Below are 26,377 nucleotides of genomic sequence, written 5' to 3' on the forward strand. Positions count from 1 at the left end.
AGATTGGTTATTGTCCTCTGGTTCTGTTCAGAAGGCTGTTTTCTGATGCATTTAAAAAGCAACTGTGGATCTTTCTTCTGTTGGGGGCATGGTTATTAGGTGCTTGGATGGGTTTGGCAGAAAACTGGGAAAACAGCGCTGGCTTACTTTTCCTACTGACTGCCCGTGACAGTAGCAATTACTCTCCATTGTTCATAGGTGGCGAGAAAGTGGAAAGGATACAATAGTGTGTAGCCCTCTGGGGGTAAATGAATTTGACTTAATGGTTCTTGGGGGGTCAGACACTATGATTATGCCATGCCCAGGAATGTGGTTTTCATGCCACCTCAGAAGTTATGTGAGAACAATGGTTTAGCTGTTTTGCAACCTTTTTTTTTTTTTCAAATATGAAGCGAATAAAGATGTAAGTCTCCTGTATGTGCTCCCTGTTTTGAGATAGGGAAAGATAAGTGTGAGTTTTTTTTTAATCTGGAAATATGAACTTATTCAACTATTGGATGATTAATGATAATTGAGAATAATATATTTAATAGACTCTTTGCATATGTTAGGACATGTACAGCCTTTACAGTATTTACCAGGTCTTGTCAATTGAAACTTTTCTCCTCTGTTTATCCTGGTCAGTTTTCATTTAATTTTTAATTAGTTCCAGAAAATGTGTGAGTGAATGACTGTGTGTGTGTGTGTGTGTGTGTGCGCGCGCGCGCGCGCATGTGCACGAGCAGGAGCACATCCATTCTTGAATATCTAAACCTGTAGACAAGTGAGGGCAGAGCACAGTTCCCAAGCACTAGCTTCAAGTTGTTGCATGTGAGTAACTTTCAGGGCATTTGGACAACGGTTAATATTATAGTTTGGCAAAGTTCAAAGAAGGGTTTCTTGCTATTACTGTTTAAAAAGTTAAATCGATAAACTTTTAAAAATAGGAGAGATAAATAGCATTTGGTTTGGATATTTTAGCTCTCCATAAATAGTTGTCATACCCACTTAAAGTCAATCTCATTTTTCAAGAAACAATGTGGGTTAGTAAAGGTCATCCACTTCTGAGAGCATAAAATTATTTTTCATGTAGATTATTTCACCTGTTAGAATTTATGCCATTTTATGGTCTGGTACTTTGGAAATGTGAAGTAATTAGGTTTTAAAGTTACATTTGAGACAACCCTCTAAAAAACATCCAAAAAAGACACCAGATCCAGTTTTGCAAAATGAAACCATTTGGCTAAAAAGCTTAGTCAGCCATCAATACATGTGTATCCACTGATGAGCTGCCTAAAGAAATTATTTCTTTCTTCTTCACCAGTCAGCTATCTTGTGCTACTGGTCCGCTTACAGAATGTTTTCTTGTTACCTATAGCAGAAGCACTAAGGGTTGTGTGAGAGGTGAAGAAATACCTCTTAGAGCCTCATAGCTCCTGAGAAGGGGACAAAACCATCCCTGCCCCCCCGTTGGCAACCGGGACTGTCACACGTTGTTTTTAGTTCGCATGAAGTTCCATTACACTGAAGGTCATTGCCTTGGCACCTCACCTGAGCACAATATCTGGGGACCCATGGCAGCTTTGACTCATCTAAACAGATCATTTGCCTTTTAATAAAGTCTTTGCAGAGTTAGTATTTTATGGACTTAAATTTTTTTTTTTTTTTTTGTAGAATTGTGACCCAAAAATCTGCATGCAGAATTCTCTCAAATAATTCTATCTTGGTGAAGTTAGAAAAGCTTTCCTCTCTAGGTCCCTCAGGTGAGGCCAGATCAGTTTCCCCACCTGCCTTATGTAAAGAATTCTTCAGAGCCTGGTTTCTTTCCCACTGGTATCCCTGGAAGACCCTTTCTCACCATGCTCAGAAGGCATTAATTTAGTCCGGGAAAGTGTTTTATCCGGTATTCAGAAAAATGCTAGCTGCAGTTGGTATAATAAAAAATTTGCTTTTTAAAAAGCTATAATTTTGTTCTTTCTAGAAGATGGAACATAAAGGCAAACATCCGACTGCTCTAGAATGCCAGTAACAGATTCGAGGAAATAACCTATTCAGTGACACTTTGGCCTCTTAGAACTCAGGATAAATACATGCTTTTAGATTCAACATGTGGGTTAAAGTAGATCCTCTGGTAGGTGACTTAACATTTTGAGATAAAAGAGATATATGGATTCAGTATGTGGCTTGAAAGAGATAATCCTGTCCAAATAACATTAGAGAATTTGTAAACAATCAGGCTTGGAATAAGAATCAGTTCCCAGGTAACAAATCTAGTAGGGGATCATTAGAATTTTTAAATTTGAAACATGGAAACTAAAATCCCAGTTTAAGTATGTAAGGGTTTGTAACACTTTGAAAGCTGTTTTAAATCCTTTCTTTTAAAATCAAGAAAACTAAGAATCACAGGTTTTGCTAATAATAACTTTTTGACTTATTTCATTTGCACCTTAACCTAAAAAATATTTCTGTACATTTTTGTAAAGGAGTTGGAAATGTTGATTACTTTTTGAGGGAACTGTTGCATCTGAAATTTGTTCATTGCAAGAGTTAGCTGTGAGGAAGGTTCGTAACATACGGTCATTTACTTCTAAATAAAGTGAATGCTTAATGTTTTTAATCTACTAAGCTTGTTTTATAGTTCCTCTGTGGTTGCTTATGAGTAATGTGTTCACTTAAAAAACAAAACAAAACAAACAACCTACTTTGTGAGAACCGGAGAAAGACTACCAGTCCACAGCATATAAGGTTTTAAAGTAAGTTTGGCAAGGTCTGTAAAAGCAAAAAAGTGACTTTCTCTTTTCTGCCCATCAGCGACTTACTCTGTTCCAGAATGCCAGAGGCTTTATGCCAGTGTATAAACATAGTAAGTGATGGAAAGAGAATGGTCAGACACGGGATCTCATTGATTTCTGTATTGATGATCTAGTCCACGAATTAAGAAGTTTTATATACCTTTCAAAGAAGGTACTTAATGATGCATGTTTTATTTTTTATTTTTAAATTTTTAAAAGATTTATTTATTTTATTATAGAGAAAGAGAGAGCAAATAGGGAAAGGGGCAAAGAGAGAGATTCTTCAAGCAGATTCCCCACTGAGCAAAGCTCAATGAAGGGCTCATTGCATGACCGGTGAGATCATGACCTGAGTCAAAACCAAGAGTCAGATGCTTAACAAACTGAGCCATGCAGGAGCCCCAATAATGCATGTTTTAAACAGATGCTCTTACATATTAAATCTGATTCTGTATGTGAAAATGAAAATACGCCTTCCTGAACATTTTTTTCTCGTTTAAAAATACATTCATTCATTTAATAAGTATTCATTTGTGCAAGGGATGTGAAGATTCTAAAATTGAAATAATTTTAAAACCATAATTTTTTTCTTGTAGATATGGACTCCAAAACTTATACTATGCAAATTATTAGATGATGGAATTAACCTGAAACTCTTTCCTCTTTTAAACTCCATTTTTCTTCCTAGGGAAGCATGATGTAATAAAACAAAACTAAACAAAACAAAAAAAGCAAAACTAGTGTCATATTGCCGCAATTCTTCCACAGACTTGTGGAAATCAGTTTAACTCTTTTTTCGTTTATTGCCTCCTCTGCTCATTTAAAAAACAGTTACAGATTACTATTGATTACATGCCCGTTTACGTACAAGCACCTTGTAAGCATTTTCCTTACAAAATTATTGTGACAGAGACATTTTATTCCCAGTTTACATAGTAAGACGTGGAGACAGGGAGAGAGAGAGAGAGAGAGAGAGAGGAGAGAGAGATTAATTATCCAAAACCACATACTTGAGTTGTGACAGAGTCAAGATGTGAACCTAATCCTGCCTGTCTTCAAAGCCTGTGCTCTTTGCATGGTGCTTGGCAGTCTCTCCTCAGTAAAGTTGGAATGGATGATCTCTAAAATCCTTTAAAACTTGAAAACATTTCCAGACCCAACACAGCTGGATGCAGCGCCCTCTGAGATGCAGTCAGGATATTCTGTTCTGTGCTTAGATCTATCCCTTAGCACGCACACACTGTTTTGTATTGTTAGCTTATATATATATTTACCTTTCCCTTGCATACTACTCATTTACCATTGGCCCAAAGTTTGGGACCCAGTTTTATTCGATGAAAGGATGACCATAAAAATGCTTGTTTTGAGAAGATTATTATTGACTACATTAAAGTCTGTAAATGTGGCAAAGTTAATGTGATTTAACAACAACAAAAAAACCCAGGTGGCACCTGAGTGGCTTGGTCTGTTAAGCGTCTGTCTTCGACTCAGTTCATGATCCCACAGTCCTGGGATCGAGTCCCACATCGGGCTCCCTGGTCGGCGGGGATCCTGCTTCTCCCTCTCCCACTACCCCTGCTTGTGTTTCCTCTATTGCTGTGTCTCTCTCTGTCAAATAAATAAATAAAATCTTTAAAAAAAAAACCAACAACAACAACAAAAGACCCAACAACTGTTTTTTTTTTTGTTTTTTTTTTTTTTTACATTTTAAATACAATATCGGAGGAGGTGGATGGAATAATCTTGGGAAAGTTTGTAAAATTATAATTTCCATTAAAGGTAAATATTCATAATAAGAAATAGTATAGAGTAAGAAATAAAAAAGGAACATGAACAACCCTTGCTTTCACTACGAAAGTGATAATGCACACATCTTGTTTATAATATCTCAGAAGCAAAGCATCAGCCATAGGATAACAATGGTAAAGATCATAGCTACTTGTCAATGTTCCATTTCATTCTTATGTCAGTTGCCTTATAACTGAAAGCTTCCTATAGTAGATATATTGAAATCCAGGCTGAAGGCCTCTTTTTAAGATCTTTGAAGCAAAAAACCAAAAACTACTGTTTTTTTTCCAAAATAATTATAGAAATCTGTAAGGTAAGAATATGTATAGTATTGGCAGGGTAAGGTAGAATATCAGTTACTTTATTCCATCATGTAATAAATAATGGTGTTCCTTATATAATTTTAATTGACTCTAACCTCTCAGGGTATTATGTAGCAGTAAAGGGTAGGTAGCTAAATTTTATCAAAGTTTGATTAAATTTGTTCTTAATGAAAAAGACCAATTCATAGATGTTTATAAGTTGGCTAACCCAACAAATACTCCTTTAATGAATTGGAATGATGCCACTAATACCTTTGATGAGGGAATCTGCCTTTTCTCTTTTGTTCAATAAGAGTGATGGACACTGGGGAGGGTATATGTTGTAATGAGCCCTGGGTATTACGTAAGACTGATGAATCCCAGACCTGTACCGCTGAAACGAATAATACATTATATGTTAATTAAAAAAAAAAAGGGTCACTGAAAAAAGCTTTACTTGTACATTTAGATTAATTTAAGTTAGTTTTTATTCATTATATTTTTAGTTCATTTAACAAATATTGCTGTCTTGCTATGTGCTATGTTCTGGAGATAGAATGGTAGCAAGTAGAGTAGACAGGTTTCTGCCCTTTTAAAGCTTACAGTATAGTAGAGCCCCTTTCATTAGGCAGAATTTTTAAAGGCAGGACAACTAATGATTTTTAGATTCTTCAAGTGGAGCACCAGTTGAGAACAACAATATTTCTACTAAAAAAATTAAAATAAAGTCTTGGAGTGCCTGGGTGGCTCAGTGGGTTAAAGCCTCTGCCTTCGGCTTAGGTCATGATCCCAAGGTTCTGGGATCAAGCCCTGCATCGGGCTCTCTGCTCAGCAGGGAGCCTGCTTCCTTCTCTCTCTCTGCCCACCACTCTGTCTACTTGTGATCTCTGTCTGTCAAATAAATAAATAAAATCTTTCTTAAAAAGTAAAATAAAATAAAATAAAGTCTAATCCAAATTATAATACTGATAGTCTAACACCAATTGCTGAAGGGAGAAAACAAACAAATAAACAAAACCCTGAAAAGATTGGCTGTTGCTTTGTAACAAAGAATTAAATTTGTGGCAAATTTTTGAAGGAAGAAACATAATCCCCAGTTTACTTTTAGTGTCTCAAAATTCTAGGCCTTTCCCCTTCTTCTTGAGTAAGTTTACTCTTACCTTTCCTTTATTTGGATAATAACGCCTAGCAATTTACTTTGATTTTGATCATTTAATTTCAAGCCATGTATCTATTTCATTTGAGTGGAATAAAACAATATTGGGGAAATGTCAGCTTCCACAGATTTTTTTTATTATTATTTTTAAATGTGTTCAAGATCATTTTCAATTTGAGTCATCCTGATGAGGGTTTTCCTTATGCATAGAATTGCGCGTTATCAGTCAATCAAGGGCTTTTCTCTGTTCTCATGAAGTTTACTTTATTTATTTAACAAGTTGTGATGGGATGTTTACTTTGTCCTAGGCATTACTCTGTAGATGCTGGGCATCCAGCATTGATCAAAACAAACTAGTATTCTGCTATCCTAAAGCATATACTCTATGGAAGTGTCAATAACTAAGTGACTATGTTGATAAAATACAGCATGTGGTGTTAACTACTATAAACTGAATAAAAATTAAATGATGTGGCCGAAAATGAGATTGTGGCTTCCTTAATTTCATTGTTCAAGAGAGACCCGTCTGAGGAGTTGACATCTAAATTACTATCTGGTTGTATCTGATAATTTACTATCTTTTCCGTTTCAATGTAAGGTCTCTGAAGCAGAGACATTTTTGTCTGGCCTAGACACTGTGGTATCCCCAACACCTAGAATAGTGTGAGGGACATAGAACAAACTCTTTGGGTATATGCAAAAGGAATGAAAGAGAAAAATCCATCATTTGAGGGGGTTCTCTACCAGGGGAAATTTGGCATTGTCTGGAAACATTTTGGGTTATTACCACTAGGTGGGAACTACTACTAGCATCTAGCCAGAGATGCTGCTCAGCACAGTCCCCAGAAAAGGAACTGTCTAATCCAAAATATCAACAGTGCCAAGACTGAGAAATCTTGATCTAGGACAAGACTTTCCCATGGGAAACAATTGGAGTGCAAAGACTCTAATATGGGAACAACTTTTTAAAAAATGCTCTTGAACACATTTAAACTTTGTGTATTGGTACTGGAAGAACTCAAAGGAGGCCAGGTGACTGAAGCACTTTTACAAAAGAGAAATGGAAGAGATGATGCCAGAGAAGATGAGAGCTAGATCATTCGGGGTTTTGTTAAGGTAGGGAGTTTGGATTTTATTCTCTGTGCAGTGTAAGCTAAGAAATGATTTTAAACAGGTATGTGACATGATCTGATTTACTTTTCTAAATGGATCCCTCTGACTCTGAGAAACAAACTGAGGGTTTGAGAGGGGAGATGGATTGGGGGTTGGGTGGGCCTGGTGCTGGGTATTAAGGAGGGCACATATTGCATGGAGCACTGGGTGTGGTGCATAAACAATGAATGTTGGAACACTGAAAAGAAAAAAGGTAAAATAAAATAGAAAAAAAAGTAAATGGATCGCTCTGAACTTTTGCTTGGAGAATAGCTTCTAGTAGGAGAAGAAGTTGAAGGGGAGAATGGGTAGAAAACAATTGTAATAGTGAAGGCAAGAGATTATGATGGCCTGGGTTAAGAGATTGTACTGGAAATAAAGACTCATGGACTAATTTCTATGTTTGAGAGTTGATAGGATTCCCAATGAATTATATATGAAAAATGAGGAAGATGAAAGAATTTAACAATATATGGATAGTGATATCTCTTACCAAGGGAGTATAACTAAAACTGGTTCCCTTCCTTCATGACTTGTGTCACATTACACTAAGGAATGTTCTGACCTGTACTTCTGTGGAACATTCAGGACTACAGCAACCACTCAAGCAATTACCATGACTAGAGTTATCAGGCAGTGGGAAGAACTGAAACAGAAGATGTTTGCCTCTTACCTCAATAATCCCTAATTCCAAGGGAATCGAAGCAGGACTAGCATAGATTAAAACACTTAAGAGTGCAAACAAATGAAACATTGGAATAAATTACTATCAGTGGCACACACAAACATGAACTCATATCACTAGCTATCTGAATCTCTTGAACTAGACCATAGATACAAGCTTGCGCCCCCATAGTGCTTGATACTTGTATGATTCTCAAAAATCTAAATCTGAGTGAAGAAACAGTAGCTCCTCTTTTTGTTTGGGAGTCTGCTGGGTTTTCCAGTGATGTTGTGTACACACACAACACACACACACACACATACACACTTAAAGTCATACATTATTTTGTGACTCTTAGTTTCTCTAGTATTCATAGACCACTTATTGTACCTTCCCCATGCACTGGGAGAGAATTGTTATGAACACCATGATGATTTAGAGATGAAGCTGTAGAGCTTATTCCATCTTAATTTAGTACTTTTATAAAAGTGGGGAAATTTTCTTTTGCAAAACTTAAGTTCCTTGGCTCAACTCTTAAGCCCAAACCAGAACTTTAGCATAACTCATGTAAGATAATACATCTCCCCATTTCTCTCAGCTATATGGCATTCCTAAACCTGAAAGTAGTTTAAAGGGAAGTGATTTAGTCATTAAAATTTTAGATAATTTGCTATATGCCAGGTCTTCTAGTAGGTAATGAGGGTATAAGAGTTGGTAATTTACAATTGTTGCAGTCACAGCTATCTCTGCTAACTTTAGGAAACAAATGTGAAAATAACTTTGAAATCATTATAATATAATGATTAAATAATATAATAAAGATATCCACTGTGTGAGTTTCAAAAGAAGGGAACAACTGTTATTAGAGTCAGTATATGAGTCTTAAAGAACAAGACACATGACCTGGAACATGAAGAATGAATGTTTAGAGAGGGGATGGCCAAGGTAAAACACTTATGAAGGATGGTGTCCTTTGTGGAGGATGGTAGAAAATTCATTATGACTAGAATTTAGGATGAACAAAGAAAGTGAGAGGTTGGATCATACTTAGAAGGACCTTATTCATTCTTAAGAATGAATTGACATATTATCCAAAGGCAATGAGGAAAAAGTGGAGGTGTTTAAACAGTAGTTGCATGAGAAGATTGGTTTTTCTAGGAAGATAATTTTGGTGCCAGTTTGAGGATAGACTTGTAGAGATAAAAATTAGTGACAGGAAGCTCTATTAAAGGCTCCAGGGGTACCTCAGTGGCTCAGTCCATTGAGTGTCCAATTCCTGATCTCAGCTCAGGTCTTGATCTTAGGGTGTGAGTTCAGGCCCCAGGTTGCTACAACAATTCATGAAAAGATGAGAAATGTCTGTGGAAATGAGGAGGAAGACTGGAACAAGAGTTCTCCCTACATAGTCTAAAATAACATTTGAGTGGCACCTGGGTGTTTCAGTTGTTAAAACAGCATTTATGTTATGGTGTCCTTTTTGTAAAGGAAATTGTTGTGGCTTGAATTGTAACCCTCTAAAAATTCATATGTTCAAGTTCTAACATCTAGTACCTCAGAATATGACTGTACTTGGAAATAAGGTCTGTATAGACGTAGTTAAGTTAAAATGAGGCCATTAGGGTGAATCCTAATTCAATATGACTGCTGTCTTTATAAGAAGAGGAAACGACATGAAGACACTGGAAGAAGATGGCCATCTACAAGCTAAGGAGAAATGTTTGGAACAGCTCCTTCTCTCATAACCCTCAGAAGGAACAATCTGCTGACAACTTAGTCTTGGACTTCTAGTCAATAAATATAAATTTCTGTTGTTTAAGCCACCCAATCTGTGGTACTTTGTTACAGCAGCTCTGGTAGACAAGTATAGAAGTATTCTGATATATGCTTGAATCTACAGTTATAAGAGTATGATAATAATTGCAGTTATTATTACTCTGAAGGAACAGTATTCAGAGATCTTTCACTGTATACCCTTTTGTTATCACTGGTTATTTACTCATGTGAACATAGTAATATTGCAGAAATACATTTGACTAATTAAAGTTAAAACTGCCACAAAGCTATTTTGAGAAAAAAAATTATCACGATTTGTTGATATAATGCATACAGGAGGATGGGTAGTTGAGAAGAGAATTGAGGATGATGTTAATATTTCTAACTTAGAATGTTGTTTGAGTGATAATTCTTTAAAAAAACGGGGAAAGGCAGAGCCCCACCTTATACATGTTGAATTTTAAAACCGAGATCTGCATTCAGAGATACCTGTTCTGCATCTATAAGTAAGTGACTAGGGCTGGAGGACAAACTCAGGGTTGGCATAAACCTTAATATTTCATTGACTTTGAGACAGTATTCATTGTAAGACTCAGAGAGTTTAAAATATACAAAATGTGTATCTGAGAATCATTGAAATATAAATAAGTGAAGACAAAGGGATGTTGTTAATCTTTCATATACTGAATGTCAAAATGATATTTGCTTATACTCATCAACAAACAAAAATATTTCTTTACACATTGGTATTACACTAGTTATGTAAATGAATAATGTCACCTTAAACTTCTAAGTTATATTTCCACATATTATACATGAAATCTATTTTTCTAAGTATGTAAATAATAATGTAATTTAGAACATTTTCTTTAAAAGTATGAAAATGTTAAAGTGGCTTATAATTCCATCACCTGGAAATAACCACTATTAATACATAGATTTTCTAGTCTTTTTGTCTGTAAATAGAGATATGTGCATACATTGAGATTTTTGTACAAATATTTTCTTTCTTTTTTTAAATTGAGGTATAACTGACAAGCAATATTGTATTTGTTTCAGGGGTACAATATAATTTGTGTATATTTTGAAATAATCACAATAAGTCTGATTAACATCCATCACCATACATAGTTCCAAATTTTTTTTTCTTGTGATGAGAACTTTTAAGACCTACTTTCTTAGCAACTTTCAAATATGCAGTACAGTATTATGACTATAGTCACCACACTGTACATGACACACCCATGACTGATTTATTTTATAACTGAAGGTTTGTATGCTTTGACCCCTTTCACCCCTTCCATGCACCCCTTATTCCTACCTCTAGCAACTACCTAATCTGTTCCTGAATTTATTAGGTTGGATTTTTGTTTCTCTCTTTTTTTTTTTTCAGATACCACATATAATTGAGATCATATCGTGTTTGTCTTTGTCTGACTTATTTCACTTAGTATAGTGCCTGTAAGGTTTATTTGTATTGTCACAAATGGCAAGATTTTATTATTTTTTAACACTGAATAATATTCCAGTATGTGTGTGTGTGTGTGTGTGTGTGTGTGTGTGTGCGTTTAGAGTATCTTCTTTATCCATTCGTCCATCAATGGACATAGGCTGTTTTTATATCATGGCTATTATAAAAAACGCTGCTATATATGGGGGCTCATATATCTTTTCGAGTCAGTGTGTTCGTTTTTCTTTGAATAAATATCCAGAAGTGAAATTGCTGGATCATATGATAGTTCTATTTTTTAATTTTTTGAAAAATATTCATACTATTTTTCATAATAGCTGCACCAATTTACATTCCCACCAACAGTGCACAAAAGTCCCCTTTTCCCCACATTCTTGCCGATGATTGTAATTTCTTTTTAGTTAATAGTGATTCTGTCAGATACGAGGTGAGATCTCATTGCGGTTTTAAATTGCCTTACCCTGATGATTAGTGATGCTGAGAATCCCTTCATGTACCTGCTGGCCTTCTGTATGTCTTCTTTGGAAAAATATTTATATTCTCTGCCCTTTTTTTTTTAATTGGATTGGATTTTATTTATTTGTTTTATTTTGTTTTGTTTGCTGTTGAGTTGTATGAGTTCTTTATTTATGTTGGATATCAACTTTTTATCAGATATATAATTTTCTCACATTCAGTAGGTTTCCTTTTCACAAATGTTTATTTCTAGCCAGTTTTTTCACCTAGTTTTATATTATGAACAAGTTTCCATACCATTAAATATTCTTAAAAAATAGGTTTTTCATGGGTGCAAAATACCCTACAATCTGGATGTTCCATAATTATTTAGTTATTCCCATTTGACATTGAGATTATTTCTAATATTTCATTTAAAACATTTTTATTTTTTTAACAATAATCTTTTCTTAAAGATACTACATATTTATTTGACAGAGAGAGACACAGTGAGAGAGGGAACACAAGCTGGGGGAACAGGAGAAGGAGAAGTCGGTTTCCCGCTGAGCAGGGAGCAGTATACAGGGCTCAATCCCATGACCCTGGGATTATGACCTGAGCCGAAGGCAGACGCCTAACGTGTGAGCCACCCAGGCACCCCTAAAACATTTTTAAATACTTACCTTCATTTCTTGTAGTTTTCTTCATCTAGGTTTTTTGTTTGTTGTTGTTTGTTTTTTAGAGAGGGAGGAAGAAGGGAAAGGGAGAGAGAGAATCTTAAGGAGGCCCCACGCCCAGCACAGAGTCTGATGCCAGGCTCAATCCCAATTCCCTGAGATCATGACCTAAGCCAAAATCAAGAGTTGGATGCTTAACTGACTGAGCCACCCAGATGCCTCTGGGCTAGATTTTTAAAAATGAAATTATCCCTTGGGGCGCCTGGGTGGCTCAATGGGTTAAGCCTCTGCCTTTGGCTCAAGTTATGATCTCAGGGTCCTGGGATCGAGCCCCGAATAGGGCTCTCTGCTCGGCAGGGAGCCCGCTTCCTCCTCTCTCTCTCTCTGCCTGCCTCTCCGCCTACTTGTGATCTCTCTCTGTCAAATAAATAAATAAAATCTTAAAAAAAAAATGAAATTATCCCTTGAAGATAATGAGGATTATAAGGCCTGATGTGTAGTACTTTTCTAAGTAGGTATCCTACAAATGTGTTTTCTAATGATGTGTGGAGATATACATTATACCATCATTTTAATATTTTATTTAAAAAATTCCCCAGTATATATATATATATATATATATATAAACTCCCCATATATATATTATTTTTAGAATTCTAATTGCAACAATCATATTGTTATTCTTACAATAAGTGTTCTCAGTGGAATCCAAATATCTAAAGTGTGATGAGTTATTAGTAATAATTTATTGGGCACCTGCCCTAAATAATGCTAGGTATTCATAATAAAGAATAAGACTTCTATTCACTCATAATTTCTTTTCTAGATATTTATTCTCTAGCCTATCTGAATTATATTAGAAACTTTATTTCCATCCCCAAATGGGCCTGTGAAAATTATAAGCCACTAACTATAGCTACGACTTCCTAAAAAGCACATGCTTTTTCAACATAAATTTTTGGAGAGAAATATAGTGGGATGGGGAAGGGTGACTGAGTTTATAACAGATCCTTCTATCTAATTACATATACAGGTGGCAAATGCATTATTAAAATAGTGCTTAGTGTCTTATATTAAAAGTGAAAATTGTAATTAAAAAGTATGTTCTCTCCTGCTGTGAGTACTTTACCATAGGGGTCTTGTCTATCTGGTGAATCTTAAAAGAACAATTAAAAGTGATATTGTTCCTGTTTCAGTGAACAGTTCACATTTTTGATGTATCAAATAAGTATTTTAACCTGACAAAGAAGATTCATAGCATGTTTTAAATACCCTGAGCATGTCTTTTTTTTTTTTTTTTAAATTGTAAATGACTGCTGTGACTTCTTTTCCAAGTCTTGAATTTAACTATAATCTTTGGTGGCTATAATGTGATCTCTTAGTTTTTCAACCGTATTTCATTATTTCATGATAGCCCGAATTTATACCCTCAATCTTGAATATTTTCCCTGCTATTTATATCCTATTTTTGAAGAAAGCCTCTGAGTGGCATATGAGAAAATGTCTAAAATTTGATTGGCTAGATTTTTTCTCCTTTTTAATATAGAATTCCTTGGTTCTAATTCTTCAAGATTCTTTTTTTGAGAAAAGGAGAACTATATTACTGATAATAATAACTTGATCTCCTAGTAATTATGGTTATTAAATATTCATATTTTTGTCTTGCCTCTTTGATTTAAAAAACTACTTAGGGCCTGGAGCTGTGCTCTAGGCTTCTTTTTATTTTCATCAGATCCCAGCATAGAACACTAAAATAGTAGATGCTCACCCAACCATTTTTTTATTTACTTGTGAAAATTAAAAAACTATAGATTATTACTTGACATACATAAAAAGTCAAAATATTTGTTCATTCTGATATTTTATAAAAGGGAAATAGCCATCACTTCTCACTGTGGAGTTAAAAAAATCTGAAAGAAAGTAAGCATGTATTTGTGTGTTAACCTTCTATTTAGAATAGTTCTCTGTACAACAGAATCATTGTCATTGAATAATCACTCTCTTCTCACTTCCCTTTTCTTGTGTGTTTTATTGCCATGTTATTTTCAGGGACTCCCGAAAGCCTAGCTGAGAAGGAGAGGCAGCTCATGGGTATGATCAATCAGCTGACCAGTCTGCGGGAGCAGCTACTGGCTGCCCACGATGAGCAGAAGAAACTAGCTGCTTCTCAGATTGAGAAACAGCGACAGCAAATGGAGTTGGCCAAACAGCAACAAGAACAGGTGAGTAGGAGCTGGGACACAAACTCCTTAGACATCATTTTGCCTGCTCTTTATAGGACACTCTCTTAGGCACACAGAGATCAATAAAAACCTTTCTTCCCACCTCATATAAATAAATAAAAGAGAAAGATACAAAGGAAGCAAACACTTTGATCTGCAAAAGCTTATCAACTACTTTAGTGGTATGTAACATGGAAATCATTATAACCAAGGTGAAGTTCTGCTAGGTTATGAGAGAAGCACCAAATAGTATCATGGTGTGTCAGGAGAACCTTTCCAGTCAGAGATACCATGAAAGATTTCATTCAACAGGGGCTTGGTATGAGCTTTGAAGAATAAGTAGGATTCAACAAGTGAAGTAAATTAATGATGGCCCAGGAAGTTTAGTTAGATGCCTATTAAATTAAATTCAATAATGAGTGAGAATCTAAACTAGATAGTTTTGAATCTAAACTAAATGACCACAGAAAAAGAGAAGAAAAGAATAAACAAGTGGGAAAATTATGATTAGTTGAATTCTTTGAGTGGGCAAAAGATGAGGAAAGATGTTGAGCCTGGGTGTTGGGTAAAGTCAGGAGGAGGGCAAATTTGGAAAACCAGGTGGTTTTTAGTAGTGTTTAATTAGAGCTCTTGGGAGGTTATCCAACTGGAGGTATATAAAAAAACAGCTAGAAATACCAATTGATGGTTTGGAAAAGAGAGCTGAACTAAATTTCTTAGTTTATTTACATAGAGAGGGTAGTTTAAACCATGGGGGTAGATAAGTTTCATTCATTTATTCAACAAATAATCAAATGCTTCTTATGTGCCAGGCATGGTGCTAACTTCTGAGGCTATATCAATTAACCAGAAAGATAGACCCCCTAAATTCTAGAGGAAAGAAAGAGGGGATTAACAAAGGAAAAGAGAAATGAATGAAATGATTTTAGACAGTGATAAGTTATTTGATGAAATGTAATTAGAGTTATTTAATAAATATTGACTGGTATGGCAAGGCAGTGTTTCTTAGATTGGGTGGTTGGATCTGGCAAGTGAGCTCAGCTCTAAATGATATACAAGAGATAGCCATATTATTATCTGGAACCAGAGTGTTTCATGCAAGGGGATGGCAGGTTTGTAAGCCCTAAATTAGAATAATGGTGATATCATTAGAAAATGGAATGGAACTAAGGGTAGACTCTTGGGAGATACCTGGTAGAGAAAGGAAAATGAACAATTCCGGAATAACAAAGCTACCAGATTTGTCATTTAGTTTCTCATCGTTGGCCTCTTAAGACTGGCTTCTGTGGAGCTTTAGTAGTAGAAACGAGGTGTAAGAATGGACAAGTGTGTAGTAGGAAAATGGAGGCAATGTATACGAACTATTACTTAGAAGTAGTAGCAAAGGGAAGAGAAGAAAGAGGGTGTCATAGGGTGAATTTATATATATACATGGTACATCTTTTCTGGGGCTAACTCCCTTTTGCCATCCCATATTGTGGGCTCTGTCCATTCATCCTCCCAAGTGGAAGAAGACCATTATTTAATCAAGGGTATTTGTGTGTCCACACATCCCTACAAAATCTTCTTAGCAGTTTTCAAAATGCAAACTAGCAGAGTTGAAAGAAAAAATATGCATATTACATTTGAAGAGACCCCCCTTTCAGTTTACTCTTTCCTACTTGGTGGTTTGTCTCTGCTTGAAAGGTGAAGCTCTCATGTTTAATGAAATACCTCATCATTTTCCTTAAAGATATATTTGGCCTGTTCTTGAATATGGCCCATATTTCTCTTGCTTTACCCCCATGATAAAAATTCAGAATGCTCACCTGTGACAGTCTAGAAAAACACTACTCTTTTCTTGTTCATAACTCTCAAAGCTTTCAAACATCTGAATTCAAGAAAATTCTAGGAGCTTCTGAAACTGTAGGTCAGATAGGGATATTTCTTTGTAGAGAATCACTACTTTGGTGGGTCTAAGGGCATATTTGTCCTAAAACTTCTGAGCAATCACTAATAGAGCAAAGTCCTCTTTCTTTTCTTTCACATCCTGGCCCCACATATCATCAAAGGATTCTAGAATTTTTCACTTTTTGACATTATCCTTGGAATTTTAGAAATCATTAGGTTCTTCCAGAATTTCTCTCCTGTGTTGAAAGATGCTAAGCAATGATGCCTACAAAGCCTGAGAGAAGATCCTTTCTGAAAGGCTTCAGGTCAGGTTTCTAGAGCCTATTTTACTCCCCTGCATCTTCCCTACCATGCAGTGCTGGCATGCATAATCACCACTCTTGTGGTCACTGATCTTTTTATCGGGACACAGGGAAATGTCTGAAGGGCATTTAATAACTTACTCCTTAAGATTCAGGTTAGGTATATCTTCTCCTGAGAACTGCTCTTCTGACCCTCCTCCTAAAACTCCCTACTTATTGTAGGGTGTCCCTACTCTGTGGACTCTAATATTCCCATTACAGCCCTTAGAGATGTTAATGAACTTGTGCATTGACCAGCCTTTCCACTGGACTCTGAGCTCCATTCTACATTTTTTTCGTTCAATAAATATCTATTGAGCACCAGTTTGATGCCAGGTTGTATTCTAGTTACTGGGATAGGGCAAAAAATAACAGACAAAAATCCCCAATGTATTGAATTCTAATTAGGAAAAGGTAGTAAACAGGCAAGTACTATATAAAGTAATATATATATAGTAGATGTTGATACGGGATATAAATAAAGGAGAGAATTGGGGATGATGGTGCCAGGTAGAGAGATAGACTCTTTTAAAACAGGTGTTCAGGGAGGACCTCAATGACAGGGTGACATCTGAATAGAGACTTGCAGGAGGGGAGGGAGTGAGCAGTCAGTTATCTAGGAATAGAATGTTCCAGATGGAGGGGGAAGGAAGTGCAAAGACCCAGAGGCAGGTACATCCTTGGGAGATAAGAGCATCCTTAGTGTCTTCAAGAGACAAGAGAGGAGAGTAGCAAGAGTGGAGAAACAAAGGGAGGAACAGGAGAAGGTGAAACCAGAGAGATAGCAGGAGGCCAAATCATACAGGGTCTTTCAGGCATCATATGGACACCAACTTCTGCTTTGAGTGAGACAGCAGGTTTTGAAAAGATGAATAAAATGACACAACTTATATTTTCAAAGGATCTTTCTAGATATTGGTATATTATAGGTTGTAGGGAGCAAAGGCAGAAGCAGAAAGAAAAATAGGAGACTATTAAAATAACCCAGCAAGAGTGAACAGTGGCTTGGAACAGGCGGAAGTATGTAGGGTTATGAAGTGGTCAGTTTCTTGATAAATACTTAAGGTGCTGATAAAAACATCTAAGTATCAGCTGAAATATTGATATGTGGGAGGAAAGGGCCACATTTAAGGAAAAGAGTGATATTCCTTTTCCTACCATCTTCTTTCTGTTTTTCTTTAGGGAAAAAAATGTATATATTTTTTAAAAAGATTTTATTTATTTATTTGACAGACAGAGATCACAAGTAGGCAGAGAGGCAGGCAGAGAGAGAGGAGGAAGCAGGCTCCCTGCTGAGCAGAGAGCCCCGATGCAGGGGGAGGGGGAGGGGGCAGGGGGGGGTGCTCGATCCCAGGAGCCTGGGATCATGACCTGAGCTGAAGGCAGAGGCTTTAACCTCTGAGCCACCCAGGTGCCCTGAAAAAATGGATTTTTAAAAACCCTGTCCCAAAGATAAAAAAGAAAGCATGAATATAACCCTAATTGAGTTTAGTTTTGAACTTGTTGAATATGAAGTTCCTTTGAGAATGTCATTAGAAAAATGGGTCTGAAGCTGAAAGCAAAGGCAGAGGCTAGAGAAACAAATTCATAAGTACTTGGCATTCATTCAGGAGTTAGGGATACAACTACGACATTGAATGGCTAGACAGAGCAGTTGAAGGTAACTGAGAAGGAGCAGACGGAGGGTGGAACAAACCCAGCAAAATGTACTGTCATGGAAGCCAAGGAAGAAAGTTCACGATCAAGGGAGAGAACTTGAATGTTGAATTTGGATGAAAGGACAAAAGGTGAAATCTAGAAAACATGTTAGAATTTTAAAAATTAGGGGAGCCTGGGTAGCTCGGTCAGGTAAGCCTCTGACTCTTGATTTCAGCTCAGGTCATGATCTCAGGGTCATGAGATCAAGCCCTGTGTCCAGCTGCATGCTCAGCATGGAGTGTGTTTGGGATTCTCTCCTTCTCTCTCCCTCTGCCCTGTCTCCCCACTCTCTTCCACCAAAATAAGTAAATAAGCCTTAAAAAAAAGTTTAAAAATGACACAGGCGACTTTTATTATGAATCATTTTAGTGGAGAATGGGAGCAGAAACCATATGGAGTGCACTGAGGAGTTGGCTGTTCAGAAGTTTGTGGAAGGCAGAAATGAGGGCAGTATTTACGAAGAAAAAACAAAACAAAACAAATACTGAAACCTCCCTGAGGAATACAGCCTCTCACAATGTAATACTCCACACCACCCTGAACTCCCAGGTCACAACATCCCCAAGTTGATGCAATAGTTTCTTTTATAGAAAAGAGCTAAAAATGCCAAAGGCCTTACCTTCTTAACGTATTGTCTGGAAGGAAGAGGGATTTCCGACACACTAGCGTTTCATATTGGATTGGATCACTGTTGGAGTGTCTTAGGCTCCATTTGTTTTAGACCAAAAGAAACTGTTCCGAAAACTAAATATCTTGTTTGATCCTACTTACAGATGAATTGCTGGTACTGTAGGGGCACAGGCACATCTATTTTCATCATCTTAATCAGTGTCAAATCAAACTTGGAGCAAGAGAACATTGGTAATTTCCCCCTGGGACTACAATATACTTTTAAATTTTTCATGTGCAATTTCTCCACAGATTGCAAGACAACAGCAGCAGCTTCTTCAGCAACAACACAAAATCAATTTGCTTCAGCAACAGATCCAGGTCAGAAATCATCATTTCATGCATATTTCCAATTAGAAAAAAATCTATTTTCCGTCTATCATCTATCTATCTATCTATCTATCTATCATCATCTATCTATCTATCTATCTATATTCTGTTTCTAATTTTTAGATGACCTAACTGGAATAACCTCCAAAGTAAAAATTACTTTGGATTTACTTAATTTCTGTCATGTTACCTCCTCTGCCATGATAATCTTGCAAATGGTGGCTGGCATGGGCCCCACTGTCAGGAAGCTTCGGTCTGAGCAAGCTGACAGTCATTTTCATCCTCTACCAAAAGGAAATTATTGCCGGGAAATGTTAGAAAGGTTTCATTTTCTCTATTCTTTAATGTTTAAAATGTGACTGTGAGTGATCTCAGTGAGGGATGTACAGGGGAACCAAAGCAAAAAGGCACAGCAAGTTTTGTTAGAGAATAGTGGCAGAGAGAATGTTTAACTCTATGTTCAAGAGCCACAAGTGAGAAGGGTTGAGGTTAGGGAAGGTAATGATTTGGTGTTCAAGTAGAACTTCACCCTTCATGTTGCCTGGAGAGACCAAGAGTCAGGGCTCTATAACCTGCCTCTTTTGCTTAAATGGAAATACGTGATGCTGGGGAACATCAGTGAAGATGGAAGAAAGCAGCTATATTGGTAATAAAAGGAAAAAGTAGATTGTCAGGGTTGTCCTGTCCTCACCACTTGCATGAATTTTGACAAAATTTTTTCACTTCTGAAAATTCCCTTTCCGAAAGTACCTATTTCATAAGAGTATTTATGAAGAGTTAATGAAATCATGGATGGGGTATCAAGGCACACAGCAGGTGCTCAATACATACTTGCCATTACCAGCAAGAGAAGGAATCTAATTCATAGAGCTATGAATCCACGCTACGTAAAATTGTCTTCTCAAAGCAGATGTTTGAGAGGAAAAATTTGTCCTTCTTTTGAAATTCTATCTTGGGAATCCAGTGTATTTTTTAAGTGTAAATATCATGAATGACAGAAGCAAACATGTCTACATTATTTCATTTGTGTATTTAATCATGTTTACACTTCATTGCCAGCAAAGTTTATCCCATTTTACCTAATTGGGTCAGGGTTACTTAATTTCTTTACCGTGAATTATATAATCCAATCATTCTTGGTCCACCTGACATTTTAGTGAGCTAGTCATACATAGCTTTGGGGAGACAAAGAAACATCAGTGAGATGATCCAACCAAGATTCTTTGCCTTCCTTCACTATAATTATAAGCATCAAATCCTAATGTGGTTATTCAGTTTAATGGTTTAAAACTGTTCATTGGTGGGTACCTGGGTGGCTCAATCAGTTGAGTATTGGACTCTTGATTTAGGCTCAGGTCTTGATCTCACCATTGTGGGTTTGAGCCCAGTGCCGGGCTCTACGCTTGGCATGGAACCTACTTAAAAAAAAGTACAAAAACTGTTTGTTGAATTTCATGTTCAGTCTAAGTATGCTGAATTTGAATAACGTCTTAATTGATGGTACCAGGTTATCTATATTTAAAATGTTTTTAATGATTGAAAACCAAAAATAATAAAGCAGTTATATATATATACACACACACATATATATACATATATATATATATACACACATATATGTGTATATATGCAGTTATATATATATTTAATTAATAATATATATTTCATCTGAGAAGTAGGAAGTGTCTCAAGCAAAAATTAAGTACTGAACAAGACTGGCAATCTGTAGAGAATTCATTTACACAGCTTCTTGTATTCATTAACTAAAAGCATTCTTCTAAAATATACTTTATAAATTGTTAATTTGGGGCAATCTTACAAGTACTTAATAGTTAACGAAAGTCACAATATATTTAAATTAGTCCATTGAGAGATTGTTCAAACAGTTATGGGAAGGACCACTATAGGGACATGTATAGAAATAGAAGATTAAAAATGTGGAACAGGTCCATTTTTTTTTGCTCATGGAAATCCTTGCCACATTACTTTTTGAGAATGTTTTCTCTCCTTTTTCTTCTTTCCACTTACTCCTTTCCTGTGGTAGCACCTGAAAAGGAAGGAGGGTAAAAATCAAATCTGCCATGGTAGAAGGCAAATCAAATTTATAACAAACAGTATTATAAAACTTATTTTTGTCAATGCACACAAAATCAATGCTTACATGAGGATTTACAATAAAATTCAGTTGGTATCTGGAATTACCTACCTAGTATATTTTGAATTTGATTTATGTCCTTTATCTTACTTAAATATGAAGCTTAAAGACCTTGTAGAAATAAACATGCAAACTTATATTGTTCATCCTGATTGCATTTTCTTACATTTTATACCATTGTCTCTTTGAGCTTTAGAAAACAATGAATTCCATTTCCTTTATTGGTAGAATAGTGGACTGCAGTGTTACTAGACCCACAATTAAGGCTGACTTTAAGCTTTTGGTTTCAATTATAAATACACACTTGGCCCAAATGTTGGGAAATGGTAGACAGATCTGTTAGATGGATTAGATTGACAAGGTAAGAGAGCAGGACAGATTTTCACACTTGATGGCTGAGTTATTAAATGACAGGAGGATGATGTTCCCCAACATTTCCCTCATTCTTTTACTGAGCTCTCTTTAAAGGAGAGGTTAATTTAGACATCTTTACTACATTTGAAGTATACATCATTCGATTTAAAAGTGTATGAACAGGCTTGTGCCTGTATGTGTATACATAAACATTTACATATTCTAATGACCCAAGTTACTTAAAATTTCTCTTGGCCTTTATTTCTATCTTCTTTCAACTACAGATGAATAAAATGGTAGTAGGTTTTACTCTGTAGTTATATATTCAAAGAGAAAATGCCATAAGAATTAGCAAATTCACCAATTTTATTCAATCACTCCAAGATCAATTCTTTACAAACTACTTTTCTCTCTTTAAAAAGCAAAAACTTAACTCTAATTGCATGATTCTAATTGGATTGAAACTGAATCTACATTACTTCTTTGTAATGACTTTTGTAGAGTTATAGTCTTCTTCTACATTGTTTCACGTAACTCATTAGGAATAAAAGAAGAAATAACAAAAGTTTTTCTTCTTCTTTGTAAATCAGAAATCAGTTAATTTTACAAATAAAATCATGTCATAATACCAGAAATTATCTCATCTTCCCCCAATAACTTGTCAGTTTCTTTACAAGACTCTCAATTTTAACAACAGTAAGAAGTTTGCCTTCTTTTTCTCCCATTCAACAGTGTTTTCCTTTAATATTTTTCTTTAATGTCCTTTAAAAAAGAGAATATTTTTGCATTCTTGCTTACTGTACCTAGCTAACTCTTAATGTACATTAAATGTGAGGTGAAATTTATAAATATTTCAGAGGAAAATACCTTTAGGTTTTTTAAAAGATAACCTTTTTTTTTCTTTTAATCTTTTGCTTATGCTACAGTGCCCATCTTTTAGCAATTTTATTTTTTGACTAATCTCCTTTTTACATTAAATCAACCTGTTTCTAATGGGGATTGTTAGGTGGTTTATGTTTCCAATAATGATCCTAAACCAATAGTTCATCTTGACCTCATTCACTGTTACCAAAACCTTTAAAGTAAATGAATGAGTGACCTCTACTCAGCTTCCATTATGGCAACAAACTGAATGTCCCTGGAGACTCAAGTTTCCTTTTATCTTGAAGCTTTGTATGGGACAGGGTTTCTATAGCTATGGAAGTGAGTGGGGGAAGCATGTCCTAGTTTAAAAAATTTTTTTTACCCTTTTTCAGTAATACTTATTGAAATTTCAGGTTCTTATTAGCATCTGATAGGATCAGTCCAATAATATGCTCTAGTATGAAATCTACTTCAGATATTTTTAGGGAAATTTTAAAGATGTTTTACTTCTTTTAAAATGTGTATTTGTCATGATTCCCATACGGAAAGTTCAGTGTTTGCATTTTCTTAAGAGATTCCACAAATCTGTTGCATTCTCCCTTCTGACAAACTTTACAATTGTTTGTTGTTCTTTGTGTTCTCTTGGTGGCAAAGATTTGGTATTTAACAATCCCCTGTCATTGTTTCCAACTCATAAGGTATATATTTGCAAGACTAGTAGTAGCTTTGGGTCACTGGTTCTGTCTGGAGCTAAGGGTACAGCAAAGGACACATCACTGTTCTTTTGTATTCTTAACTGGCTAGTGTACATTCCATGGAATATAGGGAAGAACTTGACTCTTCAGGTGGTATAGGACCAATTTTAACTGTATGAAATACAGTTTTAATTGTGTTGAATGATTAAAAATAAAGGTAGAGAGCAGGTTCTCTGGAATTAGACATACCTGAATTCAGTCTCTGCATGTTCATGCTTCATCTGCTGTGTGATCTTAGGAAAATTGCTTAATCCCTCTGGTTTCATTATTCTCAACCATTAAATAGGATTTTAATAACTGACACTGGGTTAGTTTGAGGATTAAATGGAATCATACCTGACATGTAGTGAGCACACAATGCTGAAAATTTTTGTCTAGGTCATTAGGAGAGAAAATCTTGCTCCTTCTGTATTTCCGATGATGAGCAATTTAATGAGTATTGCCAGCAAGAGGAGAATTTCTAGGAAAAAAGGAATATAATCCACATGGCAGTAGTCACTGAAAACTGTAAGTTCAGTGTTCCAACAATTCATATGATTTTAGAACTACAGGGGATTTTTAGAAAGCCTTTATTTAGACCTATCTCTCATTTTGACATTTGTAAACTGAAACCAAGTAAGGTTAGAAGATTTTCCCAATGTCACAGAAGTTGTTACTTGTAGAACAATGGCTGGCTTCCAAGTTTCCCAAGTCTTGGCCCAGTTCATTTTTATTTCACCGACATTCTACCATTTAAGGCTTAATGGCCCGAAGTTTTAAAATGAGTTTTCTTTCCCTAGGAACTTATTCCTACAAAATAAAAATACAACTTGACTTATATACAATTGAATGATTAAGTTGCAGTCATGGGCTCAACCAATTTGTGATAAAGGTTTCATTTTATTGGAGCTGAAGTTCTCTGAGCTCATTAAGAGTTTTGGTAATTCTTGATAAATTATTATGCAGAACAAAATCCATTGAAATATTGTATTGAAAACATAATAACGTGAAAGGTGAAATAATAGTACCTGACTGACCTGCTGATTTATGATTTCTTTCTCTGAGTGTGGTAAGTTGGAAGCATTTTACCCCCCTCAACAAGACTCCACACACATATATGAGGACAAAGAGATTGCAAAGTAACCTTGTCTCTTTAGGAGACTGGAAATGCCAAGAATAAACACCATGCAATTAAGGTAGCATTTCAACCTGAGAAGGAAATGCATTAACTCCTTGAGCTCTGACTAATATTTTGCTGTAAGCGATAAAATGTACGACAACTGGACAGGATACAGTTCCAGGCTTTCAGATAGAGTACTGGAGGAGAAAATACGGAGATACAAAGAAGTAGCTTGTAGGGTGACTTCCTGCTCTTTCTTGTACTTTATGGAAGTAGAAGATCCATTTGAGAAGATAGGTTACCTCCCCTAGTAGATCGGGGGTGCTACCTGCAGCTCTCTGTCTTTTTATTCAGAGAGAGCCACTTTAAAATCCTTGAAGCATTTTTGTACATCTCCTGGCAATTACCTAATGATGTCATTCATAGTACTTCACTGTCTAGATAAGCCTGTCTCCAGAGGAAAAGGTACAGGTTAATTAATATGCATATGTAGTTTAATTTTTACTGATATAACACATGTCACATGGCTAAGTGTACAAGAGAGTAGGGAAAGCGTCTCTCCAGAACTAAATCCTCTAGGTGCTCCTCTGTGTACTGGGCCCAGTCCTTTTACTCGAAGGAGCCACTTTAAAATCTTTGAATTTTCATTTTTAATACCTTCTTAGTATTTATTTCTGTATATAAGAATAAAATAACAATGCCATTTCTGACTCTTCATCTTTAAATATCATTAACTTAGAAATGAAGATTGGCTGAATTGTTCTATCTACATCCTGACACCCTCTCCTTATTTCCCTCCCTCACCTTACAGTGTAGTTACATAAGTCATTTAAATTCTTCCGGTAGGTCCTTCTAAGCTTTAAATAGTTTAATTACACCTTTTTTCTTTTTCAGTCAATTATAAATAGTCTCTTCACACCTGCCTTGTCCGATGACGATGGATTCCCTTATTCTCTTATCCCCAGTTGCCAAATTCTGTTACCTGTATGTCTGCTGGAAATACATAATAATACATGTGTTTGTGTATGTATGTATACACACATATCTGTTGTGCTTTACCTAATGGTTAATCTTGAAAGTTGAAAATTAAAAAAAAAAAGTGCTTACATTAAAATACAAATCCATGTTTTGTTTTTTGGAGAGTTTTAAAGGAATATTCCTTATTTCCTTTTTGTGTGGTTTTGTGCTTTCCGATTGCCTTTTCTTTTCTTTTTTTTTTCCCCCGCTCTTGTTACTCATGTGATTTGCCTTATAACTTCATAAATTCTCAAGAATAAATCAAATCTCCTGAACCCCACTTTTCTTGATACCTGCTTCCTAGCCATCTGCCCTGCTTTCATTTAGATCAGTTGGTCCAGCCAACATTCTGGGATGTCCATTTATAATTCTCCAGAGTTGGAATCCCTGTTTCCTGTATTGTCCTCCTTGGTTTATCTCCTTATTTTGTTCTAGAACCACATCAAGAAACTTCCTGAAAGAAAAGGAGCAGTGTGGGTTGCAGGATATAAAGTGTCTGGGATAAAAACGTTCTAAATGTATGTATATGTAATAATATTCTATTTAAGCTCTCTACTTGATTGTTTGACTGCCAATGAAATTCTAAGCTCGAAATCATTTTCCTTATATTTCAAATCCATTGATTCATCATCTTCTAACATCGACAAGAAATATGATATTGATCTGACTTTTGTTGGTGGTGGTGACCAATATTCTTCCTTTCTGAAATTTTTTTAGTATCTTCTAGTTACTGTGACATTTCACTAGAATGTATACAGATATTTTTTCATTTATTATTTTGTAAATTCCACAAA

General features: G+C 35.7%; 1 protein-coding gene across 13 annotated transcripts in view; it reads left to right on the top strand.

The window, feature by feature from the left end:
• SOX5 (SRY-box transcription factor 5) overlaps positions 1-26,377 on the top strand; it is a 976,694-nt gene that overhangs the window by 764,408 nt on the left and 185,909 nt on the right. For 11 of the 13 annotated variants that reach the window (XM_032855263.1, XM_032855265.1, XM_032855259.1 and 8 more), the window contains 2 exons: positions 14,239-14,411; positions 19,262-19,330. In XM_032855263.1, coding sequence (XP_032711154.1) covers positions 14,239-14,411; positions 19,262-19,330 — 242 coding nt within the window. Of the gene's footprint in view, positions 1-14,238; positions 14,412-16,516; positions 16,607-19,261; positions 19,331-26,377 lie in introns of those variants that run through there. The other 2 variants (XM_032855272.1, XM_032855271.1) reach the window with 1 other exon arrangement.

The sequence above is a fragment of the Lontra canadensis genome, unplaced genomic scaffold, assembly GCF_010015895.1.
Source record: "Lontra canadensis isolate GAN:19392208 unplaced genomic scaffold, GSC_riverotter_1.0 scaffold9, whole genome shotgun sequence".
Taxonomy (NCBI): Eukaryota; Metazoa; Chordata; class Mammalia; order Carnivora; family Mustelidae; genus Lontra; species Lontra canadensis.